A 22,525-nucleotide genomic window follows, 5' to 3' on the forward strand; every position below is an offset into this window, starting at 1 on the left:
CACTAAGACACTCACATTCAAGACCCTTTTAGAGCCCAGCTTACACACACGCAGACAGCATGTCTGTATTTACACTGGCCCTGGCACCCCACCCAGGAAGAAGGCTGCGTCTTTGGTCATCCTTAAACCACTCAGGTAGGAGTAAGACCAGGATGACCCCTTTCCCCCCGAATGTCCCACTTTTGGTCCAAGAATGAAATAGGATTCCTGTGGCAGCTTTTTCTGGCAGTTTTGGGGGGGTAGGCGAAAGGAAATGCTTTTTTAGCACTGCCCTAGCACCTTAAATGATGGGTCTGCAAAGCCAGAGGCAGGGAAAAGCAGGGCTGGTTTATTCTATAAATCTTTCAGAATGGGATAGAGGCAAAAGGTTAAAACATTTGGTCTCGTATGGGGAGGGATTTTTAGGAAGAACGGGTGAGTTCACTGAGGCCGGTTTGGGTGGTAGAGACCACGTAGAGAGTGGGCGCAGGGGCTGGAAATGGGGACTCAAAGGAGCCAGTCTGTAAGGGTAGCAGTGGGGTCTTCAAACCACAGTTTGTATTTCCAGAAGCCCACTGGAAATCACTGTATATTTGCTCTCCATAGGCTTCAGGAAAAGGTAAAACAGAAACAATCTTTTTTTTTTTTTTTTTTTTTTTTTTTGGCCAGAATTACATCAAAACAAAGTGGTAAGAAAATGCAGATTGGCAATTATATACATCTCCAGTGACAACGACAGTTATATAACCGACACAATTTGCTAGGCAAATGTCTTCCCAGGCCTGGGGTCCCTGGAATGGGGTGGGCAATAAGGAGCCCTTGGGGCTCCACAGTCAGGGTAGGGAACCCCCAGGGCAAAGGTTCATGGCAATTGGGGGGGCAGAGGTGGCTTCAGAGATGATGTTTCCAGTATTTACCAGCCCCTGGCTGCTCGAGCCTGCAGCCTAGGGGTCAGACCAGCAGCCTAGGAGCTTGTGAGACATGCAGAGTCCCAGCCCCCACCCCATATCTACTGAGTCGGAAGCCGTATTGTAACAAGATCCGCAGTGATTTGTAGGCACAATAAAGTTTGAGAAGCACTGTTCTAGACTTCTGGGAGCAGGAAGGCTGCAGCCCTGGTTAGATGTGGTTACAAGGCCCAGGCAGGGAGGCTGCGGAGAGGAGAAAACAAAAGCATGGGTGTGGGGGAAGCTGGCAAACTCTAAGAAGCCGTCCTGGTTAGTACTCTTGCAACCTGGCATCACATGACCCCCAAGGCCACCTTGTGGGCTACCCTGCCCTTCATCACCGAGGACAGCTACCCTTGAACCATATTCCCCTCAGCTGGCTTTCAAGGCAGGTGTTCTGAGATGCTCTACTTAGCTGCCCCACACCTGGCTGCAGGTAAAACCCCAGTCAAGGACGTTTTCTGAGACCTGGGAGCTGGGCTGCCCAGAGAAGCAGGGCCCCATGGGGCCTGGGCAAAATGGAGGGCTGGTCAGGCCAAAGAGGTGCCTGTCTCTCCTTATTCAATTCTGCCAGAAAGATCTCCCTAGAGCTCAGAAGCCCCTTCAAGGAGAAGTGCCTTGGGAAAGTTTACCCCGCAGTAGCTTCCTCTTGGAGCAGAAGCAGTGAGTGCTGAGAAGGAAAAGCCTGGGTCCCAGCTTTTGGTGGGCGGGAAGGAGGGCCCAGGCCCTCTGGGGCATTTTTACAAGAGCAAGCATGAACATCGCAGAAGTCCCCAGGCTTGGGGCCAGGAATGCTAGATACAGAAGGGCTGGAGGAGGGTGTGGGGGCCAGGGGTGGGCGGCGCGGGCTGGAGTTTCAACAGCCTGCTCTACAGCGCTCTCTCTTCACTGGTCAGCGTGGCGATTCTCCGCAGGTTTTCCCTGACTTTGATAAATTCAGGGGCGTGTTCCTCTTCCTTTTCTGGTGGTTTTTCCAGCTGAAGGAGAGAAGAAGCAGACGTGTGAAGTGAGTGGGGCTAGGGGAATTTCTGTTCCCCAAAACCAGTGTTTGGGCCAAGGATTCTCTCTGGGGAAACAGAACCGGGGATCAGTCTTGCCACCAGCCTAGTAGCTGGAGCGACAGAGCCTGAGACTGCATTCTCCCTGTGAAGCCCAGTGCAAACTGTTTGCCTCACCTGGGCCTCAGATGCTCATCTCTAAAATGGGAATGCCACCTGGCTCACAGGCAGGTGTGAGAATGAAATCAGGATCCGGCATGCACTAGATTGGGCTGATCAAGAAACTGAGGTTCAGAGAAGGGAAGCCACTGGCTCAAAGCCACACAGCAAAGTGCATGGCAGAGTGAGGACTCAGGCCAGCGGTGGACTGCTGGTTTAGTCCTCATTTTGTCTCATCTCCTCCCTCTCGCCAGTGGTGGCCACATGCAGACGTCCTCCCTGGGCCAGGAGACAGTCTTGTAGGAGGCTTGGGCCAGGGCTGGGTGCTCCCCACCCACCTGGTTCAGCCTCTGCTGCCGTCTCAGCAACTCCTGCTCAAAGGGGCACTGCAGCCGCTTGGCTTCTAGCTCTTCCTTCTTCTTCTTGATGAGCTGGTTCCGCCTGCGGTGCTCCAGGACTCGCTGCAGCTCCGGCTTGCTGTCCACGCCCAGGCCCCTGGTGCAGAGCGGGGAACTTGTCAGGAGACCTCAACTCCACACGCCCCCTGCCCCCAACCAGTCTCAGGGTTGCACCCGCTAGTGACACCAACCTATACCCTCCTGGCAGCCTGGGAGGTGGAACCATTCCTGGCCCATTATACAGAGATGGGAAATGAGGCTCCTAGAACTTAAGACACCTGTCCAAGTCACAGCCACAAAGGGGCTGAGCGATGAGCCCACAAAGGGGCACCCAGGCCTGTCTGACTGCAGAGACCAAGTTTTATATTATTTCTGGTTATGTTCTCAGGATAAGTGTTCTAGAGGTGGAATTCCTGGGTCAGACTCTTTTAAAAGATTTTGGATACACATTTCCATCTGCCTGTTAGGAAAGGTTATTCAATTTATACTCTGTCATCAGTGTCCGAGAGCATCTATCTCTCCCCACCATCACCATCCAGTCTTTTTGTATTTGAGAATCTGGTAGGCAAGAAATAATATCTGGTTTTCATTTGTGTGCCTCTGATTATTAGTTCTTTTGTGAACTAACTATACCTATATTTTGTTCATTTTACCCTTATGGATTTATAAGTAATATGTACATGTTAATTTTTTATCTGTATTTATATTGCAGGTGTTTCCTTGATCTGTCTTTAGGCTTTTAAAAAATTGTGGTGGTGTTTGTTGACATTAAAAGGGATGACTCTAAGAAAAACATCTGGAGAAAATGCACAAGATATACTAAGGAGGAAAAAAAGAATCCACGGAGGATACACACAGCTGTAAATAGAATGAAAATCATAGCCCTAGCCAATCCCATAACAGGCCAGTAGAGGGAGCTGCAGAGACGCTGCTGCCTTCCTCCTGGTACTAGTGAGCTGGGAGGTATTTCCCAGGCCGCCTCCACATTCCCTCAGTTACTGAGTCCTGGCCCTGCCACCTCGAGCCTGTCTCTTTCATTGCATCCCTGGCCTCCCTGCTCCACTCATGCCCCCTCTGTGGTTGTGACACCCCTGCTTGAGACCCTTTCCAGGTCAACACATCTCCTCTGACCAACCTCAAAATCTATGCTCCAAACACCCTGAGCTACTTGTGTTTCCTGTCTATTTGCACATGCCCTTCCCTTTCCTAGGAACAGACTTCCTTCCACTAGCAGACTCCCACCTCCTAGTCTGGCTGACTCCTGCCCACCCTTCAGGCTTTAGCTGAGGCATCCTCTCCTCTCTGGGGTCACCCTGGACCTCTCCTAGTTGCCTCCTCTGAGGTTCCGGGCCCATTTATGCCCCCCTCATACCACCTGGTTATGCATAAGGGCAGGACTGGGCTCTGGACGCAGTGTCTGGCACATAGTAGGTGCTCAGTAAATATAGGTGGAGGGCAGGCATGAAGTGGGTAGCTGGGAGGGAAAGCAGGGCTTTTGGGGATTACTGGGCACTAGAACTTCACGGTTTCTGCAGTGACTGTGGGGTACCCTCTGCCCTCCTCAGCCTCTAGGAGACCCAGCACTACCATTAGCCATGTCTTCCACAAGGGGCACCTCCTCAAGCCGCAGCAGGCCCACTGGGCTGAGGCAGCCGAGCTCTATTCCTACCTTCTGTGGTTCATGAGCAGCTCTCGGTGCAGCTCCTGGTGGCTCCGGGACGCCTTCACAGGGTTCAGCAGCTTCTTGGGCTTGATGAGCTCTGGGTTCCACTCTCTGTACTCGGGCCGGGCCATCAGGCCCCCGATGTCTGCCCGCTCCCTCTGGATCTCCGAGTACATTGACGCTGTAGAGACAGGCAAGGGGGCTGGTCAGAAGGGGGTCCACAGTCTCACGCATCCCCGTGGGGCACAGTTGGAGGGCAAAGGTTTCCATGCTAGATGTACTTCAGTCATCTGCTGCCGTACCGTCACGGGCAGACTACCTGACCTTCTGAGCCTTGGTGTCCTCATTTTCAAGATGGAAATAATTGAACCTAGGCACAGGGTTGTTGGAAGGATTGGAGGTGATGTTTGCAAAGCGGGCTGTAGGGGTAAAATGATACTGGGTTACAAAATACAGGTTGACACATGCATGTTTTTAGCCTGACTTTGGAGAAAACAATATCCTATAAAAAGAATTAGGAGTTTCTGTTTTTCAGGGAGCTTTTATCAGAAAAAGAAAAAATATTTAAAAAGAGCAGTATATATTTGTTAAATTTCGATAAAGGGTAGTGATCAAAAGAACACATCGCTCCTTATTGTCCAGTTTCCCTATTCCTACTTCCAAATTCTCTGTGGAAGTGTCCATCTGTGCACGTTCTCCAGATCAAAGAGGAGAGTATGAAATCCCAGGATGGCTGTGTCTCTAATTACAAAGTGATGGTTGTCACCTTCAATGCAGATATCTGGTTTCTTGATGGCCTTACTTCTACCACAGCAGCTTAAAATTTGTCAGTTTACCTGAAATTCAGGCAGAGGGGCTCCCTCCTCTACAAGCTGGCTGTGTATCCTTGAAATGCCCAAAACCAAGCAAGCGTGTGTGCATGTGTGTGCGTGTGTGTGCATGTGAGGGGGGGGGGACAGAGACAGAGAAAGACTTCTTAAGGAAAAGTCTCAACAGGGGACACCTGGGTGGCTCAGTTGGTTAAGCGACCAACTCTTGGTTTCGGCTCAGGTCATTCATTACCTCACAGTTCATGAGTTTGAGCCTCTCATTGGGCTCTGTGCTGTTAGCACAGATCCCGCTTGGGATTCTCTCTCTCTTTCTCTCTCTGCCCCTCCCCGGCTTGTTCTCCCCTCCACCACCAAATAAATAAACTTTAAAAAGCTTAAAAAAAATGTCTCAATGGGATGACACGTCCTGGCATGGACGTTAGCTTCTTGTAGTAATTAAAGTGAAAATTGAGGCATTGGCTCTGCTCCCTTCATGAATCCTGCTTTCCTGAGGTTGGGCCTCTACTATATGCCAAGCCCTAGTAGTGTCTGGTCTGGTACGTACTAGGTACTCAGTAAATATGTTGGTAATTGACAAACTTTTGAGATTGTACAGATGAGGAAACTGAGTCTCAGAGACGTTGGTCCTGGGGACCCAGTGCCTTAAGTCATGTGGTTTTCATGTGGCAATTAAGGGGAGTTTGTTCCCTCTTCACGCACAAGGCTCAGTCCCTTCTCTTGAGGACCACCATGTTGCTTAGGGATAGACCCTCAATTCTCTCTCACTGTCCCTCCCACTGGGAAGTGGATGAAAGCCATTCTCTGGTGAGTGGGGTTTTATGGACAAACAGGAGTTCTCCAAGTGAATTAGATAGGGATGGTGGTTTGTGCATATTACCTGCCTGGAAGTAGGTAATAGCTCAGTGGGGTTGGAAAATACAGGAGGAGGGGGTTTTATAGGGTGTAAATTGCAAGGCGACATGTCTGGGAGCATAGGCATCAAAGGGGAAATTATGTTTTGCGAATGGTGGCTCGCCAGACACATGTTTGGCATTTCTATTATTACCCATTTCAGGGTGCTATTCAGAGGATTAAGTGAGACCACGTTTGTTGAGGTGCTGTGTAAACTGGAAAAAGTGTTAATTGTTACAAGATATTTTGGAAGTAGCCAGATGAAGTGTCAGAGCATAAAAACATATCTGCTAATTTTTTTTCTTGAATTCACATTCTCAGAACTGTTTCTAAAATGAGAATGCTAATTAATTCCCCTTCTCTTTTTCATAAGGCTGTTTGTTTTCAGGTTATATCCTTCCCAACTCTTTGGTTTTTGAAAGTTGTGGTAGTATTTGAAAGTTAGTTAAAAATAGATACTTGACAAAATAAACAGTTGGCTGTATTAACTCTCTCATCTTTTAAAAATGTGGATGTTTTCCTTTTTTTTTTTTTTTTAAGTAAACTCTGTGCCCAACGTGGGGCTTGAGCTCACGACCCCAAGATCAAGAATCGTATGCTGTACAGACTGAGCCAGCCAGACACCCCTAAAAGACGTGGATATTTTCTCAGTCTGCGAGTTTCAGTTGTCTGGGAGCTGATGCTTTAGAACACCTGGTTGTTGCAATTCGAGGAATTTTTTCCCCTTCTGCTGCCACTCCTGTTCCCAAGTCCCACCAATCCTTTATCTGAGCAGTTTTCAGCTTTACTCTTTACTTCCTGTGTCCTCAGCTCTCAGCCTATACAGGCTGTTATCACACCACACTGCTGTAGGTCCTTGACTGTTCATCCTGCCTCTGTCCCTTTGTGTGCCAAGCCTTCCAGAACTCCACAATTTTCATCAGTCACACCATCTCTAAAATAACAAACTCTATTGTCTGTTACCAAAGCCATAAAGCAGGAAACAAATAAGTTGTATAACTTTAGGAAAGGAGAGGGCAAATTAATTTGCTTAAAATATCACTATTGACCCAGAATTCCCAAGTGGATTAACAGAAAAGCATTTGGAACCAATGAGAGTATTCAATAATGTGGCCAGATACAAAGTAAGTACACAAAACCAAGAGCTCCTGCATAACAGGAATGACCAGGGAGAAAGGACACAATAAAAACATTCATTTATTCTACAATATATTTTGAGTTCCTACAATTTTCCAGGTATGGTGATAGACACTGGACACACAGAGGTGAACTAAGCAAACACCAGTTCCTCCTTTCCCAGAGTGGACATTCTATTAGGGAGGCACACAGTAAACACATACACAAACCAGTAAAAATAAATGATTGCAAATTGCCAGGAGCCCACTGAAGGAACCAGGGGGCCTGGATAGAGACTAACAGGAAAGCCCATCTTCAGTCAGGTGCACAGGGAGGGTCTCTCTGAGGAGGTGACATTTAAGATCTGAGGGTTGAGAAGAAGGAGGGGGGCTGTTTGGGGCAGAGGGAACAGCATGTGTGACTCATGTACCTTGAACAAGCTTGGTCTGTTCGGGGAACAAAAAAGCATAGTGTGTATGGAGTGGTGTGAGTGAGCGACAGGGAGAGTGTTTGGTGTGAGGGTGGACGGGTGGGTTCAAGTCAGGGAAAGATCGCATCTCATTCGATTTTTAAAAAGGTCATTCTCTCTGGTGTTGGGGCGGGGGGGGGGGGAACTGTCAGCAGGTTTTGGGAAATTTTTGTACGACTTGGGTTTCTTTCACTTCCAACAGGCACTCTCTGCCTTTCCCTCCTGTTAAATTCCAGAGGAAAAACATCTTATTGGCTAGGCTGAGAATCTTCAGCCCATAGGTCATCAGCCAGCCAATGGGCTGGCTGCCCCGCCCCCCCCCACCCTACTGCAACAGCCGGGCTCTTTTAGGTTGAGTCTTGCTTAGAAGAGGGGGCCCTGCATATTATTATAGCCAGTCTTGCATCCAGGTCCAACCAGTGACCAGCTCCAGGCTTTTTTTTTTTTAGTGAAAATCAGCATTTCATTTTTTTAGTGAAATCAGCATTTAGCTGTGGGGGATGGTGTCTTCCTGAGGCTAGAGTAGTGTGGTGGTTCAGGCAGGGGATCCTAAAGGATGTGGCTGGTTCTTCAGACGGGAATGCAGGCTGGGAAAACAGCTGCCTTTTCCAGTTAGTGTGCCCAGCTCCAGAAATGACACGTGTGAGATCTGTGGACACACGTGTGGGGGCCCGCCAGGGCTTAGAGAGCTGCTGAGATAGCCTGCCTGCCTTTTAGTTTAATTAAAAGAGGTCCCCCGTGTAGAAGAGCCTCACATAGGTGCTGGAACAACAGAGGCTGCTTAACAAAGCCCAGATGCTAGGCCAAGAAAATACTGGCCGCCCTGGGGGTCAGGTGGGCCTCCGGAGCAGAGGTGGGGGTCCAATCCCACGGCTGCTCTGGCCAGGTCTCTCAGGTAGCTGGGATCCTGAGAGATCAGAGACTTTCAGGGAAGTGGCCATGATGGGGCAGAGTGTTAGGTGGTCTCTGAAAAAACAGAGATGAATACCCAAAGGAAGAGGAACAGGCTAATGGAGAAGAAAGTTAAATGGCTAGTGAATATCTTTCAGTGGTTGTCAAAGAAATGCAGAATGAAGCTTAGGTGTATGGACACTGAAGCCTTGTGGACCTGGATTTGGATGTTGGCTCTACCTCTTCTTAGCCTTGGACGAGTTTACCTCTCCTCTGCAGCAGGAGTCCACAAACTAAGCGTTTGGACCAAATTCAACCGCTGGAACACAGCCATGCCCACTTGATACTTACTGTCTATATGGCTGCTTTCTGCTACAAGAGCAGAGTCCAGAAGGTGCTCTTGTTTAGCACCCTTCTTCATGACGTTGTTGCAAAATAAATGAGGGGATACATGCATGGTGCTTGGTGAGTGCCTAGCACAGAGTTGAGGACTCAGTAAGTGCTGCTTATCTGGGCAGCGAAATACACCGAGGCAGGTTGTGCACTGTGCGACTCTAGGGCCTCACTCCTGTAAATTAAACTAGGAATGGAGCCCCCAGAATTGCACAGGGTGGCCATCCCATTAGTTGTTATCAACGATTACTACTAATAAATCCCAGTCCAAGTCTTGGATGGAGCTTTCTCATCCTCTTTTAAAAAACTGCACTGATTCAATCAGTGGCTCTTAACCCTGGCTGCATATGGGCATCACTAGAGGAAGTTATATATATAGTGATGAAGTTTATATATATATAAAGTTTTATATATATATATAAACTTCACCACATCTTTATATATATATATAAAATAAATATATATATAAAATAAACTTTATATACAAAATAAATAAACTTAAATATATATATTTATTTTGTTTTATTTATTATATTATAATATATATAATATAAAAAATATATTATATTTTTGTATTTATTATAAGTTTATTTATTTTGAAACAGAGAGAAGGGGGAGAGAGAATTCCAAGTAGGCTCCAAGCTGTCAGTGCAGAGCCTGATGCAGGGCTCATCTCAGAAACCGTGAGATCATGATCTGAGCCAAAAATCAAGAGTTGGACGCTTAACCAACTGAGCCACCCAGACACCCTCATCAGGGGAAGTTTTAAAGATACCAATGCCTGGGGGCACCTGGGTGGCTTACTTGGGTTAAACGTCTGACTTCGGCTCAGGTCATGATCTCACAGTTTATGAGTTCGAGCCCCGCATCGGGCTCTGTGCTATCATTTCAGAGCCTGGAGCCAGCTTCAGATTCTGTGTCTCCTTCTCTCTCTTCCCCTTCACCACTCATGCTCTGTCTCTCTCTGTCTCCCCAAAAATGAATAAATGTTAAAAAAAAAAGGATACCAATGCGTGAGTTGCACCCCAGGGATTCCAATTTAATTGGCCTGGGAGGCAGCTTGGCCTTTGGTATTATAAAAAGCTCCCCAAGTGATTCCAGTAGTCAACCATCTTTGTAAACTGTGGAGTTAAAAAAAAAAGAAAAATCAATGTTCGCTTTGGCGTGAATGATTTCAGCTGACTGACTGACCTGGTTATCAAGGGTAGGTCTGGTTAAGGTCATAGTTCTTAGCAGCTGTGTGACCTTGGATGGGTCTTTAAACTCGAGGACCCTCCTCCTCTGTAAAATCATGATGCTGTGAAGACTGGCTGAGCTGGGCAGGGGCAGATGCACCCAGTAGGTGACAGTTAAATTGAGTGTCTTGCATGACCACAAGATGGGCAAGTAATTCTTGCTTACTCCTCAGACTATGGGACTGACTTCATCCCTGGGGGCAGGATGGAGCGGGTAGTAATAGGTCAGGGGAGAGATGGGGAGCTTCTCCCTGGTTCTTCCCTGGTTCTTCTGATAACCCAAGAGGTCCCACAGCTTTCCCCCAGGGGCTCTGTGGACACCAGCCCCACACCAGGCAAGGCTCAACTGGCATCACTCACTACTCCCAGGGTGAGCTCAGCAACCGCTGGGGCGTGCCTGGCTAATGTTAGCATGGTGGCTTTGAAATCAAGCAATGGTGCCCACCCTGACCACGGAAGAGCAATGAGGAGAGACTGAAGGGAAGTGACAGCGATGGAGACTCAGTTCCTAGGTCATCCTGAGACCTGCAGCACACTAAACTGTTGAAGGCTTTAATGTCCTCTTCTTCTGCCTCTCTGCCCTTGTGGCTCTGGTTCTGTCTCTGACGGCATCAGTTATAACAAATGACATGTGAGCCACTAAAGCAGCACGGTTAAGGCAATGTTTTGGTGGAGACAGACTGGGTTTGAATCACGGAGGCTCCCCTTACTTGCTGTGTGACCTTGGGAAAATACCTTAACCTCTCTGAGCCTCTGTTCAGTGGGGGAGAATGGCAATACCTACTCGTGGGGCTGTTTGGAGGGTGAAGTGATGTCATGTGCATGATGTGGTTGGCCCACGTCTGGCAGAGGGATGCTCACAGAAGGCAAACTGTGGCTCTCCTTTCCTGAGGGGAGCTGTGATCAGCAAACATTTGGTGAGGGCTCATTCACCTGTAGCTGGACCTCATCATTGCCCCGGGAGGCAGTCAGCGGTACTGTGCTATTGTTCCCATTTTGTAGATAGGAAAACTGAAGCTGAAAGAGGCCAAGCTACTTGTCTCAAGATACACAGAATAAATGGCAAAGATGGGACCTTTAGACTGCAAATTCAGTGCTTTTTCTCCCATGCTCTTGTGTTGTCATCCAGGTACAAAGTGTCTTTCAGTTAACAAAGCAGGTTTACATCCCTTTTCCCTTTCTGGATACTCAAGAAACCCAATGAAGAGGCAGTGTGAGCCCACTTTATAGATGAGAAAATGGAGGCCTGCTAACTGGAGAACTCGTAGCCCAGATGAAATACAAACTTACTGGGGGAGCCCCAGCCCGGTCCTAGCAGCTTTGAGCTGGAGCCAGAATGCACAGGTCTGTCTGCCCAGGGGCTGGTCTTTGTTTAGGAGGGGACTAGGGGTGTTGGTCAGTGTTCACTCCTCCACCCGCCCTCCCCGCACTCTGGTTCCTCATTACCATTCAGAACACACCTGGGGCCTTCTTGGTTCAACATTTCAAGAGGTGGAAGGACAGAGGAGAACTTTTTAAATAACCACTGGCAAAGGAGAAAGAGGCATTCAGTGAGAATGATAAGCCTGGCCACTAGATTTCCCAGCCCTTCTTGCTCTTTTCCCTCCCAAGAGGGAAAGTGCCCATTTGTATTTCACCAGTCAGCGACCAAAGAACAGTGTTTATGGGAGCCACCTCCAGATCCACCAGAAGCCTGTGGCCGATGCCTAGAATCAGAGCTACTTGTCCATTTGGATGCAATCTCCCCACCCCACGGGAAAATGGCTCAAAAGTCCTAAACATTTTGCCTTGGGTCCACTATGACCTCCTAGTTTGCGAGGAGAAGATCTGGGTGGGCATTCAGGGTTTTGAGTCAATTCCATAGCGGAGTCTAGAGCTGGCCATGGAAGGTCCTTAGCAAGGTTGGTGCAGTGTGTTATGCAAGGAAAAAGTGTCAGCAGACCAGATATTCCTGCTAGCCCACCAGTGCACGACACCAGCCATTCCATTGGAATACGCCTCCAGGGGGACGATCCGGCAGGTACTTACCATCAGCGGAGCTAAGAGCCACTCAGGATCCAAGCCACTGAAGACACAGGTACCCCGTGCTGCCTCACAGCAGCGGTGTGTGTGTGTGGGGGGGGGGGACCAGCCAGGTTTGGCAGAATTTCCAAAAACTGATACACTGTAGCCCCTGATTTCCAGCAATCTCAGACTTGCCTCTTTTGCAAAGTGCTAAAGCCAAGTTCCCCGGAAAGGCAGGCAGTTCACATGTTAACGCATGTGTCACATACCCTGCTAAGCCCCTCACAGCCATATCTCATAACATTCTCACCGCAGACTGAGGAGGCGGGTACTATTGTTACCCCTTTTCATAGATGAAGAAATTGAGGCTGGGAGGGGCCATCTAATTTCCCCAAATCACACAGCCAGTAAACGAAGGAGCTAGAATCTAAGCCTAGAGCCGTCTGATGCCAAGACGTGTCTTCTCTCACTTGTGCCCTGCAGCACTCCGGCCTTTTGTCTTTCAGTAATGAGGAGGATTAAAACCGCTCTACTATGTGGTAGTGGACTTGGGTGGGGGACACAGGCCGGGACCCAAGCTCAGACAGCTCAGCTCCCCTGACAGGCTGCTCCACAGCCCTCCTTCCCTTGCACCTCCTCCCACACTGCACCCAGCTCGACAGCCCGTGAAACAGAAGAGAGATGGTCTTACTTCTCAGTTGCGTCTTCAGGAAGGGACCTCGGGAGCAGTGTGGCTGGGTCCCTCGCTCCACTGGGAAGTCCCAGGCTAGCACGGAGGGCCGCCTCTGAAGGGCGGTTCTTAAACCCCTGGGGATCGCAGGCGGCTGCAACGTGCCAACGAGCGAGTGAGGCAGCTTTGCATTCCTGTTTATTCTGGTATCAATAAAAAGGAACTGTTACTATAGTAACAGATATTTCACTTGGTGCGTGGCCACTTCCACAATGCGGAACACCGTGGCCAACCCACATGCTCCAGAGGCACAAATAAATACCTATTTTGTCAGACTGCTGAGGAGTAAGGGACATGCCAAGCTTTGTCTGAGCTAGGCGGCTCTCGGAGAGGCATTTCCCTTGTTCCTAATGGGAGGGTCAGCAAGAATGCATTCCAGCACTTGGCCCAGGGAGGGAGGGAGGGCCAAGCTTCCTGCTGCAGTGGCCAGAGAGCACGGGCTCTGAGGTGTGAAGGGAGGGGGAGACTACACTGGGTCAGCTCGGGGTCTGTCACTGATGGGTCAGAATCTCCAGACGCGTCCTGTACTCCTTACTCTGAGCTCCATCTGAGCCTCAGAGAGGAGCAACAGGGCCACCGTGCACAGTTGCGAGTGTGTGGATAACGGACGTTGATGGGCTCTGGGCCCGAGCAGCCCCTTCTGTCAGCCCCACTGGGCTCAGGCACCAGCCCTGTCGGCAGCCACTCAGCGGACCTCATTCATTTCTGTGTTTGTCAGATGTGGAGAATAGCCTGGTGGTTGGGAGATAAGGTAGTGAAATAACATTAGTGAAACCATGTAGTCAGTGCTCAGGAGACAGGACTTTTCCTGCAGAGATGGCTGGGCCCTATGTGACCCGAGGCCAGGGCCCCAGCATGTGGCATCATGCCTGGCCGAAGCTGTGCTCTGTAGATCTTGGCTCAGTGTGTGAACGTGGGAATGTTCTGCCCACCTAGAACACATGGAAATGCTGAAGGCTGCCCTGGGTGCATACAGATAATGGAAACATTCTCCTGATTTCAGAACTGGTGTTCACTTGAACATTTGGAAGTGTTTTCTAGTTTTGTCATCATCCTTAGTCCCCTAGTGAGGAAGCTGGCATGTGCCAGTTAAACTCGGCTCTCTTCCCACATTTACCTCCTCGGGAAGGGTCTTGGTTGGCTGGAAGGCCATAAGGCCCAGGACGTACATCAACCACGGACAGGAACATTCAGAAGACAACCTGTGTCTTTTTTGGCCTATGTTAGTAATTTAACCGACATTTATTGAGTGCCTACTGTGTTCCTGGCAGTGTTCCAAGTGCTGGAGCTATGGTGTGAATGATATCCTAGGGCTTAGGTAACCTGCATTTACGGGTGTGGGGAGCCAGACAAAAAATAAGGAGACAAACAAGAAACTTTGACCTGTAATGAATGTCAGGCTGAAAGTAAGACTGGGTGAAGTGAAAGGGAGGGGCTGAGCTGGGGAAGGGTGGACACTGAGGAGATGACCTTTTAGGGAGGCTGGGTGATGAGAAGGAGTCAGCAACATGATGTCTGTTCCCATACAAGAGCATTCCATGGAGTGGGAAGAGCCAGTGGAAAGGCCCCAGGGTGGGAATGAACCTGATATGGTGGAGGAAGGCCGTTGGGGATGGAGTGTTGGCATGAGGGGGGACATGGGGCTGGACAGGGAGGCAGGGGGTGGGCTGTGCCTGGCCTGGGAGCCTTGAGCAAGCTGGCCATCCTGGAGCCTCTTCAACTTGGAGGGTCACCAAGTCTTGGGTGTAAAACAATTTTCTAGAAACAACATGTGTTCCTTTTTGTTCCTTCTTCCTAAATTCTGCTTCTCTTGAAGTACTTTGAATGGTAGCCTCCCCCAGCTTCCCATCCTGCCTCGGCTTAATTTCACTAAATTCTGATGGGTGAAAGACTACCACTAAATTCGTGCCAAACCACTCTTGGCTGCCACATGGTGTTCTGCTGTGCAAAAGACTCTTCTGGGCATTTCCCAGGGCCCACAGTGGATTATTTGAACCAATCTCAGTGCCCTCTGACAGTGGGGAAATAGGAGGGATCCTGGGGAGCTGACAGCTTCTGCTTACCCCTTGGAGAAGACAGAACCCCCTCATCCAGCTTACTCCAGAGGAGCAGACTCTGAAAGTCCCCGTGCCAGTAATGACCTTCATCTCCACTTTCTTTTCCCTTTATTGGAAGACTCTGATGGCAGCCCCAGAGCAATGGAAAGCCAAGGAGAGCTGGGCAGGCATTGGCCGAGGTTGGGCACCATTTTCCCCAGGCCATTTTCTGCCATTCTTATACATCTTCCAGTAAAGCTCTTCTCACAATCCAGCCTGTGTAAAAACCCACCAGGCTCACCCACCAGACTGCCAGGCTGATGGCTGAGGCCTCACCTTATCCTTCTTAGTATTCCTGTCTTAGTACCAAGGTGCTCAATAACTATTGTTGACTTATAGATACCAAAGACATTGATACTTCTGAGCTTGTTGTAGTACCATCTTGATGTGTGTGTGTGTGTATGTGTGTATGTGTGTGTTACTGTTTATGAGATCAACAGCTACCATTTCCCAAGCCACACCCATCAGTAAGAAATGATGCTATACTGCATAACAGGATGCAGTCAATAGCATGTCTATTTATTGACTTAAAAAGATGTCTGGTACATGTTTGGTGAAAAATCAAACTTCAAAATCACATATAGAATGATTCTTCCCCTCCCTTTTTTTTTTTTCAAGATAAAAAAGTTAGTATAGTACCTTTTAGTAGAGGACCAATCTGGAGGCATATATCCTGAACTGTTAAAAGTGGTCAGTTCTAGATCAATGTATCTCAAATGTCATTACTAGCCATTATTTGTCAAATGAGTGTTAAAATGGAATCAAAATGGGCCACGCTCCTGGACTGATGTATTAGAACCTATGAGGGAGGGGTCCACTAAAATCTGGATTTTTAACATGTACCCCTGGGGATTTGTTTATAGCTGGGAGTTTGAGAACCACTATCCTACAGCATAATATTACAGGCCCTTCTCCTTTAGTCACAATATTTCTGTAATGTTTGTGGCTTAAAAACAAAACTAAACTTGGGGTGCCTGAGTGGCTCAGTCGGTTAAGCACCTCCCTCTTGGATGTGGCTCAGGTCATGATATCACGGTTTGACAGCCGCACTGACAGCATTGAGCCTACTTGAGATTCTCTCTCTCTCCCTCTCTCTCTGCCCCTCCCCCTCTTGCTCTCTATCTCTCTCTCAAAATAAATAAAAATGAACTTAAAAATAAAAACAAAAACAAAGCAGGCATTGCATTTGCTATCAGAAAACAATAAAGATTAAAAATTTGAGAAAGAGCAACCTTTGCCAGCCAACTATAGTTATGGTTCCCATCTGGTTCAGTCATGTCCATTGTGCATATTGGAAAACAGAGGCCTTCTGGGCAAATGAGCCTTTTAGGAGTTTACTCCAGGTAATGGCCAAATTCAGCCCCACTTGCTGCCTCCTGCCTTGGTTGGTGGAGCTTTCCCTGGGGACCTTCCCATTCTCCCAAAAGGATGGACTCTGGAACGCCAGGGGCCTGGAGGTCAGAGTTCTTGCTTGGCCCCACTAGAGCTGAAGGGGGATCCCAGAGGTTGAACACACCCCTCCCACACTCCCTTCTTGTCCCTTTGAAGTTTGTCTTCTTGGGAACTTAGAGGAGCCAAAAGGAAGGGAGATGGTGAAGACCTGGAGAGGCAGTCAGGAGTGGGAGCTGGGGAATGTTCCTGCATCCATAGTGGGCTGCGGCTGCAGCTTGCATTAAAAAAAAGAAGAAGAAGAAGAAGAAGAAGAAGAAGAAGAAGAAGAAGCCGCCTCCAAAAACATCTTTCATTTCATTTTTTCTCCCCTTTCTCCAAGCTCACAGGCGCCTGGAGCAGCTTATCTGGGCGCACAAACATCAGACAAGAAGTTCCCATGGCAACTCAAAACTTCCTCCTCGGCCCTGTATTCAGTCTAAATCTCCAGGGTCCCTTTTCAAGGCCTCAATGAGGTTTCTGAGAAGCCACCCACAAAACAACCTTAGGATCCAACCTCTTCCCCACCCCAACACTCGGCTGAAAGGACACAGAGTGGGGGGAGAGACTGTATTGGCAGAAAAACTTGTCATGGGATCCACGGAGAGATTATAAAAGGAATGAGAGTTGCCTTTACAACAAGTTTAAACCAGGAAGAATTTACCCGGTGGAGGGATTTCAAGTGTGCAAACAGGAAAGCACCAGGGAGTGGGGAAAAACTAAGTTTTGTTTCAAAAAGCTGGCTCTCCACTCAGCTGCGGTTAGGCATGGCGAATCTGGTCTCTTAGCTGCAGAGGGGTCCTGGGGTGCCCCCCATCTGCATTTTCACTCACTTGTAGCCAGATAAAAGAAGGACAGCATATCTAGGGATGGGGAGAGGAGTGTGTGTGTGTGTGTGTGTGTGTGTGTGTGTGTGTGTTGAGAGAGAGGTCCCTGGGCAGACGATAGCTTGTCAAGCCAAGCAAACTTCTATGACTGCTGGTTTGGGGTTCCCAGATGTAGCAAATAAAAATGCAGTATGCTCAGTGAGATTTGAATTTCAGATAACAACGAATAAGGTTTTAGTATAAGCATATCCATACAATCGTTGGATTATATTTACACTAAAATATTATTCATTGTGTATGTGAGGTTTAAATGTAACTGGGAATCCTGTATTTTAGTTTGCAACCCTGCCTGGCAGGCAGGGACGGAGGCTATGGCTGCCCTCTCTGGCTGCAGGGAAGAAGCACAGTGGCTGATGTCCACAGGCACCTGGAGTAGTGTCCCTCTGTCCCTGCTGCAGAGAGATGCCTCCCTCCCTGCTAGGAACCTGGCCTGAGCTCCAGGTAGGATGTAGGTAATGAACCTCAAGTGGGCCTTTACTACAGCACTGTGCAGCTTACCAGGTGTGGCCAAGCGTGAGTTATTCCCCAAAGGTGACTCTTCCAGCTCAGTGGTTAAGAGCATGGGCTGTGGTGTCGATACAGACACTGTTCCTCGCTCTACTGTTGGACAGCTAGGTGATCTTCAGCTTCTTGTTTCCTCATCTCTGATATGGGGCAGACAGTCTTGTGAGGAATAAAGGAGCTACAGCATGGGAGGCCCTTCACACTGACTGTCACAGAGTCTGGGCTCCAAAGTGGTAGCTGTTACTTTGATAATCCATTTAGAAGCAAAAAGATTTTGGGTGCCTGGGTGGCTCAGTCGGTTAAGTGTCGACTCTTGATTTTGGCTCAGGTCCTGATCTCATGGTTCAGTTCATGAGATGGAGTCCCACGATGGGTTTGCGCGGACGGCACGGAGCCTCCTTGGGATTCTCTCTCTCTCCCTCTCTCTCTGCTCCTCCCCCCCCCAAAAATAAATAAACATTAAAAAATAAAAACAAAAGTGAAAAATCCACGTGAAAAAAGTGGGATTGAAGACTAGAGTTGGCAGGGGTGCCTGGGTGGCTCAGTTGGTTAAGCGACCAATTTCAGTCACGATCTCATGGTTTGTGAGTTCGAGCCCCGCATCGGGTTCTGTGCTGACAGCTCAGAGCCTGGAGCCTGCTTCGGATTCTGTGTCTCCCTCTTTCTCCGCCCCTCCCCCACTCACACTCTGTCTCTGTCTCTCTCTCTAAAAATAAATAACCATCAAAAAATAAGGAAAAAAAAGACTAGAGTTGGTACAACCTCAGTGATGTAAAACGATGTAAGACAGGCACAAACTATGCATAGCAAAGATAGGAAGGAGACATCTCCAAATGTTATCAGTAGCTGCTTATGGTTAGTGGGATTGTGGATAAAACTTCCCCTTTGTTATTCTCAATTTCTCAAAATATTAATGGTGAACATGTATTACTTTACCGTTAAAAATTATTTTAAATAATTTGTGATGAAAAATTTTCTAAAAGTGTTATATTACTTGGTGCATAGGACTTGAGGCTACTGTAAACGAAGATGGCTACCATCTTGGGTTTGACTCTATGATCCCATCCTTGGGGACGTCTAAAGGAGGGGAGCTCTTCTTGCCTATCACTAAATGCCCCAGTTAGATCCTCACCCCAACTCTTACTTCTTACTTTTCCTTGTACGAGACAACCAGAGTAGTGCTTCTACAGGCACATGGCCCTGGGGTTGAATCTCAGCTCCACCCCTGATTGGCTGTGTGACTTCAGACAAGTCATGATATCTTCTGAGCCTAAGTTTCTTCACGTTTAAAACAGGAGTTAATACTATTTACCTCCCTGAGAGGAGGGACATATCTGTTGCATTTATGAGTACATCCCTGTGCCTTGCATAGGGCTAGTGCATAATAGTGGTCAGTAAATATTGGTTGGAGGAATAAATGAATCAAGTTGACGAGATGACAGGTATACAGCATTTGGCAAAGAGAGTGGCAATAACAAGTGGCCAACATCATTTGCTATCATTATTACTAGTCTCAGGAGGTGTGCAAACTGTGGCATAGATGGGACTAGGTTCGCATGTGTTTTCTACCCCATAGCGGGACAGAAAAGTTCTCTTAGGACCGTGGGCAAGCTGCTTAACCCCTTTGAGGCTCAGTCTCCTCATCTGTTAAATGGGGATGACAATCAGCAGTGACCTTATAGGGTTTATTAAGACGGAATGAGCCAGCAGTGTTTAGCACAAAATAAATGCTCCTTCCATGAGGCCCCAGTCCAAGGCCTTGCTCCCTCCCTGGCTTGTAGCTGTGTGTGGCTTGGGCAAGCATGTGGCCCCTGAAATGACTCTGATATGCCTGCTATTCTGAATAGGTTGTAGGTGAAAGATGCTGCTTTTGGAATGAGGCTAATGGCTGCGGTTCCAGGTTAGAGGGAATTCAGGGTCTTCAGATTAGACAGCCCCTCCTCATCTTTGTGAGAAGACAGGAACTGGCTGGGAACACTTAGGAGGAGTGCTCTGATTTGCAATCAGATTCATCTCATTACAGAGCTCCTCCCTTTCCGCCTGCCCCAGCTCAGCCAGATTTAAGACGCTCCCCCCAGGAAGGCGCCGCTAGTCCTGAAGTCTTGGCCAGTTCTTGCTTTTGGACTTAAGAGAACCGTTGTTTCAGTGTCCCCAGCAGTAGCTCCTCGTGGGGAACTCCCGGGGGCGGAGCCAGGCTGAGTAAGAAGGGCAGTCAGTCCCAGAACGGACGTCGGGCTGGGGCAGAAGCTCCAGCCAACGGCTCGCCTCGCACCTTCGGCTCCAGGGGTCTGCGGGCAGGACTACTGGGTGGGGGCGTGCTCCTTGCCCATGGCCGATCGTGGCTGTCCCGTGAGCCCGAGTCCCTTGACACTTTCTATTCCCGTACCCCCAGCTGGCAGGGACCACGTTCGGCCCGATTTTCACCTTCTCTAAACCTCTTTCCAAGCACAAATCTGGACGGAAACGCTCCGAACGCTCACTGCCGGCATTGCTTTTCTTTTTTCTACGTCTCTGGTTTTCCAAATTATTTTTACAGTGACCGTATACCACGTTTGTTTCATTTTCCTAAATAACAAAAATCTCTTATCGTTCTGGGTAGGAAAGTAGTATGTGCTTATTGCAAATAAATAAACAAAAAGACAAATAGGAGAAAGAGAAAAAAAACCCCAAAGCCTTGTCATCCAACGTTTATCCTTGAAAATAACCACCCGTGTGTTTCCTTCTACATGTTTTTCTCTTCACGCGCATATATAGAGAAAACCGCTTTCTCACCTTCCCCTCCCTTGGCTCTCTCCTGCCCTTCGCCCGCCAGTGGGATGCCTCGCTGGACGTCACCAGCGGCTATGCCTCTGTGCTTCTTCATGCGGGGCGGCGGGCTACCCGGGTCTCACCCATTTTCCACTCTCCCACGCCTCCACACCCTTCGCGCGCTTAAGAGACCCGCCAGGGGGTGGAACGTTGCGGGACTTAAACAGTTGGGAAAACGAGTGAGTGTGTTTGGGCTGGCGCGCACGCGTGCTCACACATAGGAATGAATCTACGCGTAGGTCCCCAAAGGGAAGAATGTGGGAGGGAAAGAAGGAATGAAAGGAAAACAAAAGTAATTTAAACGAATGAACCAAGGGAGGAAGGCAGAGAAGTGAAGAAGGACGGAGGTGCCCAGCGGCGGGATGGCCAGGCTGGGCGCCCGACTGTCCTCGCTGAGTGCATGAGGTGGGGTGGCCTTGCCCTCACTTACCCGACCTGAGCAGCACGGCCCGGTAGAGCCCGGTGGCCTCGGCGGGGCCCCGTGCCCGCTCGCCCAGCCTCTGCGCCATGCGCCCGCGCGCCCGACTGCAGTGCCGGCACTGCGGGCCGCAGCGCAGCGGCGGATACTACTCCGGGGGCCGGAGTGTCTCCGCGCCGGTGACGCGAACCGAGGCCCAAACCCAGCCGCGGATCGAGTTACCACGGCGGCCGCAGCGTCCGGCGAGGAGGCGCCGCCGAGGGAGGGACAGAGCTCTGGGGCAAGGGCAGGTATCCCGCGCGCGCAGTGGGCAGGGCGCGGGTCAGGGTCTGGGGCCCAAGGAGAGCCTATATCCTGATTTCTAGCCTTGGTCTCCCACTCACGCTTCTCCATTTCCCTGGCCGCTGGCCTCCTGGAACACTACAAGCAGGTGTGCGTTTCTGAAGTGGCACCCTGGGATCACGTCCTAGCGCCACCAGCTTATAACTGTGTGACTCCACCATTTAATTACCTACCCTCGCAGAGCCACAGTTTTCTCACCTGTAAAATGGGAATAGCCACAGTACTTATCTCACAAGGTTGTGAGATATGAGATTATACATCTACAGTATATGATTATATGTATTACATATAATCTTAGAACAGTGGCTGGCAAAGAACAAACACTATATACTGATATATATATATATATATATATATATATATATATATACTTTTAAAAAGTATCCTAGGGTGAGTGGCACTGAGAAGCAGGGGCCTTTACTGTAGGAGGAAGGTTGTGGTAGGGCTCCACAAGATTGATTTTCCCCAATTTGTACAATCCCTTTAACAGCCAGAGATGGGAGGACCAACCAAAGGAGTCCAAAAGTGGAGATTTGGAAGATATAAGAAACTGACAATTTTAATTATCTACTCTGTCTGGTGCTGTGCTAAGTTCCTTCTAAAATAAAAACTACTGTTTATTGTGTGCTTCATGTCCTCTTTCATTCTATCTTCACAACCCTGTGAATTAGGGTCTATTAGCCTTCCAATTTTACAGATGAGGATACTGAGGCTCAGAGAGGTTAAGCAATTTATCTGGGATCACACAGTGTGGAGCTGGAACACAAACTCAGGTATTTTGACCCCAGACATGGGCCACCCTGCTCTACTACCCCTCTGTTATCTCATTTACTCTTCACAAAAGTACTGAAGGGTAGGTATTATTTCCAGTTTGGAGATGAAGACATTGGGGCTCTGGAAGGTGAGGTGGCTTGCTCGTGCTCACACAGCTAGTTGGAGGAACCAAGACTCAATCCAGTTCTCCACCCACAAAACCAGTGCCCCTGAAATCTACAGACCCCTGGAGCTGTCCAGAGTACCAGATGGCCTCTGTTCAAAGCTGTGCCTGTGTGGGCCAGGGAATCTCGAGCTGGCTGTCGGAGCCTCTATCACATGGTACCGTCTCCCTGTGCCCCTGTGTCCTCTCTAGCCTTGGTGCCCCCTAGACCAGCTGCCAGCCAAGTGCTCTCTGGCTGGTCCTTTGCCACTTCCCAAGCCCAGCTTCTGTTGGGACTTGGATATTTCTGTACTTCTCTGCTCCTTTGTCACCACCCGGGGTCCCAAGGATCCAAGTGACGCACTTTGATCTTTGGGGACGTCACTGATTGGTCAGATTGGTCATATGCCTCATCCACAACCA

The 22,525-nt window shown here is 48.9% G+C and overlaps 1 protein-coding gene across 1 annotated transcript; it reads right to left on the minus strand.

Annotated features, from left to right (window-relative positions):
- Positions 1-1,582: 1,582 nt before the first annotated feature.
- FAM107A (family with sequence similarity 107 member A) lies at positions 1,583-20,935 on the minus strand. The gene is made up of 4 exons (XM_047097402.1): positions 20,857-20,935; positions 4,151-4,325; positions 2,422-2,578; positions 1,583-1,903 (listed from the first exon to the last, which is right to left on the minus strand). Exons 1-4 carry the CDS (start codon positions 20,933-20,935, stop codon positions 1,796-1,798), a joined length of 519 nt encoding a protein of 172 aa, XP_046953358.1. The 3' UTR covers positions 1,583-1,795.
- Positions 20,936-22,525: the final 1,590 nt, after the last annotated feature.

The sequence above is a fragment of the Lynx rufus genome, unplaced genomic scaffold, assembly GCF_022079265.1.
Source record: "Lynx rufus isolate CCGP_SWC_20201006 ecotype Redwood Valley unplaced genomic scaffold, mLynRuf1.p SCAF_4, whole genome shotgun sequence".
Taxonomy (NCBI): Eukaryota; Metazoa; Chordata; class Mammalia; order Carnivora; family Felidae; genus Lynx; species Lynx rufus.